Genomic DNA, 6000 nt, shown 5'->3' with positions numbered 1-6000 from the left:
AAGATAACGATATCTAACCAATTTTTCAGATAAATCACTTTACCAACTTTCTCCAGTTTTTGTTAATTCCAAAGAGCCCCCTATTGGAAGTGTTCTCATGCTGCCAAGGTAAAAGTACTCGAATGGTGCCCCAAACTAAAAGAGGGGGTAGTGGTAATTTTATGTACTCATAACTGCACCTTAAGTGACGTGAACCAAAAATCAATGTCATCGGTGATGCGAGTACCAATCGCTATGCTACACCTTGTTCAGAAACAGTATTTTGCTATAAAATACATTTGTTGAATGAACTTGGTAAATCAACAAACTAATAAGATTATCCCTGCCTGAATTGTCAAATACAATATTCTGTCTTGTATCAATAACATATTTTCTAATGAATGTACACCTAAAAAGAAAGTGTCAGTTTATGGTTTTTATTGGCTTGGAACAGACATAAACACACTTTTGCTTTGGTAAACACACATGGATGCATGTCCTCAAATAAATATCTGGGACATAAAAGACAAGTATAAAAGACAACAATGATCAACATTTAACATCTAAAACAACTGTAGGAAAGTTAACCTTGAACAAACTAGTTTACTCAAATCTCTTCAAAAACTCTGGAAGGACTCAGAAAAGAAGTGGATTCACTAGAAGTAGACAAGCAATTGGGTTTCTTTCTTTATCTGCGCTGTGGTCTTGACCCCTTGAATGGATCAAACTCATCCTGTAGGGAGAAGTGAAGGTAAATATCAATTTGTAAACAAATCCAAAAAAAAAAGGACTGGATATTATTCCTACCTCGTCTTCATCATCAAAGCATACTCCTTTAAAAGATTGGCTCTGGGAGCCCCTCTTACTGGCACTTAATGAAGTCAGCCTATTGGTTAAACAAGGAAGGCATGGGCAACAGGTTTAGTTACTTTTTAAAAAAAAAAAAAAAAAAAATATATATATATATATCTATATATATATATATATTTTTTTTTTTTTTTTATAAATAGTTAACTAAATATATTTTACAGCTTTTCAGTCTTAAGCACTCTGGCGTTAAATTAATCCAGGAATGCAAAAATATGCCAAATAAATTGCTAAAATGTGTTTTCCACCTTTATGCTTTTCAACTTACTTTTGTTTTGGCTTGGAACATTTTAAAAATGCAGCATTCTCATCTGAGTCACTGTCCTCTATGGTAATCTGAAAAGGAAGAGAAGAATAAATAGAATGCAAAATGGGAACGAAATCAAATTACTTATCACAGCAAGATGACATCAGCAATCTTAAATCCTGTGAAGTCCTATGCAGTTCTTCTCCCCACTTATAAAGAATCTCTAAAAAGTTATCTGTATATTATATACTCTCTCCAAATGTAGTTATAATTGCAAATAGCTATTTTATGAGGAAAAAATATTATATATATTCCTGAATGAGGTCATGGTGGAGTTTATTGGATAATCCATGGATAAGTGAGAGACTCATTTTCAGGTACCACTGGTCATCACTGCACTCTCAGACCAAGGCCGCAAGAGAGACAGATGCCCTGCATGATCATTGCACAAGTGCATGTCTTTCAAAAAAAAAAAAAAAATTTCTATGATTTCTCCAAGACCCCAATTTGTACAAAAGATGTATACTTTCTAGATTATACTACAGAGGTTATGGAACAGTGTGATTGTCCAATGAGGTGATTTGCTTGAAATTAGAAAATTAGAGGTGACAGTCTCTGCGTCCCAACAAAGCTCCATGCTAAGAACAACGGACAGTTCAAGACCTTCACTGTCCCAGCAGAGGATGCCAAATTTGTGGAGACCAAGCTGAGACAGAACTAAGAAAATATGTAAATCATTCTTAAAACATTTTATATTGCTTGCTTATACTTTATTTCTCTTGTTTAAGAGTACATTTTTTATGCCTTTTCAATTTTTTATAAAAAAGATTTGCAAGGTTATGAAGCTCAACTCCAAAGTCTACCCCAGAAGATTTTCTGTTTAACAGAAAATACTTTTCAAGAACAAATGGGTCATTAGGACTACAACTTGCTTCTTCTGGAGCTTGTGAAGTCACAGTGTCACTCATTTAAATAATCCCCACTCATTGGCGAGGCCTTGTTGAGCTGCTTTAGTAACATGTTGCTGTAGCATGTTGGTGCCATGTCGAAGAGACGCTGTTTCTTCCACCCTGGTTCCAAAGCCCCTTTATTTGTTCTTTTTTTCTGCATGATCTTCTTGTTTGTAAACATTCTCAGGGTCTGAATGAGAGTCAAACTCATGCTATCGTTAAAATTTACACCTGAGCAGATGGAAACTCGCAGTTATGGTATGGGGCATGACATTTCTGGAACATGCTATAAGCAATTCGCCAATCACAACACACTGGGCCAGCTAAACAATCAGAGCACATTTTTTGTTTTGAAAGGGGGCTTCATCAAAACAGGAACTAAACAGGGCATTTAAGACAGACTGGGAAGAGAGGAGATGCAATAATGCAAACGTAAAAAAGAAAAAAAAAGGAAAAACTAAATAAAAAAAAATTCAATCATTAATTTTTCATACAATCAAGCATGAAAGGCTACTCTTATACACTCCAAAAACCAATTCAAGACTTCATAAATGGGCATAATAGGATCCCTTAAGTAGTTTTAGCAATTTAAAATGTATAACTTGGTACTGGATTTGAGTGGAACTGCTGCAAATGAAGACACTGGGGATGAATCCTCCAACTTATATGTGAGTAGCGTTTTCAAAGTGAAGGGGGAGAATAGTGTTTTTTTTTGGGAGGGTGCGGACTGACTTTGAATGTTAAGAGCTTTGGGAAATTCTATACGTTGGATTTTTAGGTGATTTGATTTTTTCTTGTACTGGCTACCTCATTTGAGCTGTTTCAGTTTTTGAAGTCATTTATGACTTATATTAATAGAGGAAATATTACATTGGCTTCTTAAAATGTATGATGGCTTGGTCCTATGATTAAAAGGAGTAGAATATTTGCATATCTGAAATCACTTATGGCGATATATAATATTCCTTCAGGATACTCACCTTAGCAATTAACCAATGCAAACGTAGAACCAAACAGATATCTCAAGTTTATCAGGCCCCATTTAATTCTAAGGCTAGAGGTATAGCTACTGTATCCTTTTTTGCAAGAACGTTCCTTTTTGCATTTCTTACATTTACATATAGTCATTTAGCAGATGCTTTTATCTAAAGCAACTTACAGATAATAGAAGCAATCAAAATCAACAAAAGTGCAATAATATGTAAGTGCTGTGACAAGTCTCACTTAGTACATACAACGCAGTATGCAAGGGTTTTCTATGTAATAAAAAGAAAACAAATAGATAGAATAGATAAAAAGAATAGGGAACAATTTGTTCCTCTTAATTAAGTTTAATATACTGTATTAAGCTACCAGGGCATATCCCTATTATTTTACTCATATTAAATTAAATTAAATTAAATTAATGCATTTAGCAGACGCTTTTATCCAAAGCGACTTACAGTGCATTCAGGCTATCAATTTTTACCTATCATGTGCTCCCGGGGAATCGAACCCCCAACCTTGCGCTTGTTAACGCAATGCTCTACCACTTGAGCTACAGGAGCACATATATACATTCATATATATGTACCAATTTTTGATGACTCAGAATTCTTTCATGAAGTTGAGTACAATTCCATATATAGAGACTACAGCACCAAACAGATTAATTATTTGTTATTTTGTGACCAGGGCTTGAAAACTGAAAAAAAGAAAAGAAAAGATTTAATCAGTTCACTCCGAGCAGAATCAATATTTTAACGTTTCTGTTCCTGCGCTCCTCTGTATTACCACCGTTCCAAAACCGGTTTGAGTAGAAGAAATACTGGTTAACATTATTAATCAAAAACTACCTACAATAACAATAATAATAATAATAATAATAATAATAATAATAAAGTAAAGCTTTTTCTTCACTCAAAAAAAAAAGAAAAAGCCTATCTTAACCCGCTGCGCATAGTCACAGCCAATACAGCACTAGATTTTGGCCAAATGTAGGCTACTAAACAAAATAAAAAAAAACTATTAACATTTTAAAGACATTAAAGTATTTTTTAAGATATTTAACAATGTTTGCTGCTGTGTACTTGGAGATTGTGCAATACTTCTGCTGTGATCTTTGTTTGGAAGTTGGAACTATTTTAGTTTTGAGAAACGGAACACAACAGTAAATATTGTGTCTAAAATGTAAGTATCTTAATTATGTGACTACTTAACTACTTGTTTACTTAACTCAAATCAATTTAACATTTGCAATCGCGAGAATATTCAACAATTAGCTCCCTTGTCGATGGACAGCGGCACAAGCCTAAATATAGTGTGACATTGATACCAGAAATACATTATCCATTATCAATCACTGTTTATGTTAAATGTAATAAAATCAGATAAATCGGTCTCATGTTTCGATGCTTTACTGGTTATTTAGCCTAAGGCACACCTGTGCAATAATCATGCTGTCTTAGCTCACTAACACAGATTTAGACAGATTAGTGAACAATATTTGAGAGAAACAGGCCTTTTGTGTACATAGAAAAAGAGTTCAGTTCATGAAAAATGGGGGCAAAAACAAAAGTGTTGCATTTATAATTTTGTTCAGTGTATGTATATATACAGTACAGGTCAAAAGTTTGGAAACATTACTATTTTTAATGTTTTTGAAAGAAGTTTCTTCTGCTCATCAAGCCTGCATTTATTTGATCAAAAATACAGAAAAAAATTTAATATTGTGATATAATTATTACAATTTAAAATAATTGTTTTTAAATTTATTATACTTTAAATTATCATTTATTTCTGTGATGCAAAGCTGAATTTTTAGGATCATTATATTATCACATGATCCTTTAGAAATCATTCTAATATGATGATAATATGATTATCAAAGTTCGAAACAGTTCTGCTGCTTAATATTTTTTTCAGAACATGTGATACTTTTTTAGGATACTTTGATGAATAAAAAAAAAAAAAAAAAAAAAAAAGAAGCTGTGTTTTAAAAATATTTTGTAATAACAATATATACTACTGGTCAGTAATTTGGGGTCAGTAAATTTTTTTCTTTCTTTTTTTTAAATAAAATCAATACTTTTATTCAGCAAGGATGTGTTAAATTGATTAAAAGTGATAGTAAAGAAAATATATTATTAGAATATATATTATTAGAATTATTTTTTTTTTGAATAAATGCAGTTCTTTTTAACCTTTTATTCATCAAATATATTAGACAGCAGAACTGTTTCCAACACTCATAATAAATCAGAATATTAGAATGATTTCTAAATGATCATGTGATAGACTGGATGTTACATGTGACACTGAAGGCTGGAGTAATGATGCTGAAAATTCAGCTTTGCATCACAGGAATAAATTATTTTTTTAAAGTATATTCAAATAGAAAACTATTATTTTAAGTTGTAATAATATTTCACAATATTACTATTATCACAGCATTTTTGATCAAATAAATGCAGGCTTGATGAGCAAAAGAAACTTCTTTCAAAAACTTTAAAAATAGTAATGTTTCCAAACTTTTGACCTGTACTGTGTATATATATATATATATATATATATATATATATATATATATATATATATATATATAAAGTATATAAATATATATACACAGTATATATATATACAGTATATATATATATATATATATATATATAGTATACACACTGTATATATATTATTTTACTATATATTTTACTATATATATATATATATATATATATATATATATATATATATATATATATATATATATATATAGTAAAACAGTTTTGCTGTTTGCTCATGAGGTCAACCTTGTTTTCAGCTTCACCTCAACACTGGTGAAATTTGGGCCAACTTCCTGAAGCATGTTACAGAAATGACTGGGAGCTCAAGAGCTGTTCATAAGGTACTCAGCTTGGATAGTAATTCCTCTCACACAATGCCAGCTGTGACCATACAAGCTATAACGATTGACAATGC

The 6000-nt window shown here is 31.5% G+C and overlaps 1 protein-coding gene across 1 annotated transcript in view; it reads right to left on the bottom strand.

The window, feature by feature from the left end:
• Positions 1–402: 402 nt before the first annotated feature.
• The window catches only part of LOC109052506 (double-strand break repair protein MRE11-like), a 141085-nt gene continuing 135487 nt past the window's right edge, over positions 403–6000 (bottom strand). Inside the window, exons 16-18 of the mRNA XM_042749522.1 lie at positions 1115–1182; positions 787–865; positions 403–712 (exon numbers count right to left, since the gene is read on the bottom strand). Of these exons, the coding sequence (XP_042605456.1) occupies positions 668–712; positions 787–865; positions 1115–1182 (192 nt within the window). The 3' untranslated portion in view covers positions 403–667. The remainder of the gene's footprint in view (positions 713–786; positions 866–1114; positions 1183–6000) is intronic.

Source organism: Cyprinus carpio, chromosome B22, assembly GCF_018340385.1.
Source record: "Cyprinus carpio isolate SPL01 chromosome B22, ASM1834038v1, whole genome shotgun sequence".
In the NCBI taxonomy this organism is placed as follows: domain Eukaryota; kingdom Metazoa; phylum Chordata; class Actinopteri; order Cypriniformes; family Cyprinidae; genus Cyprinus; species Cyprinus carpio.
This window is presented reverse-complemented; position numbering and strand designations above follow the sequence as displayed.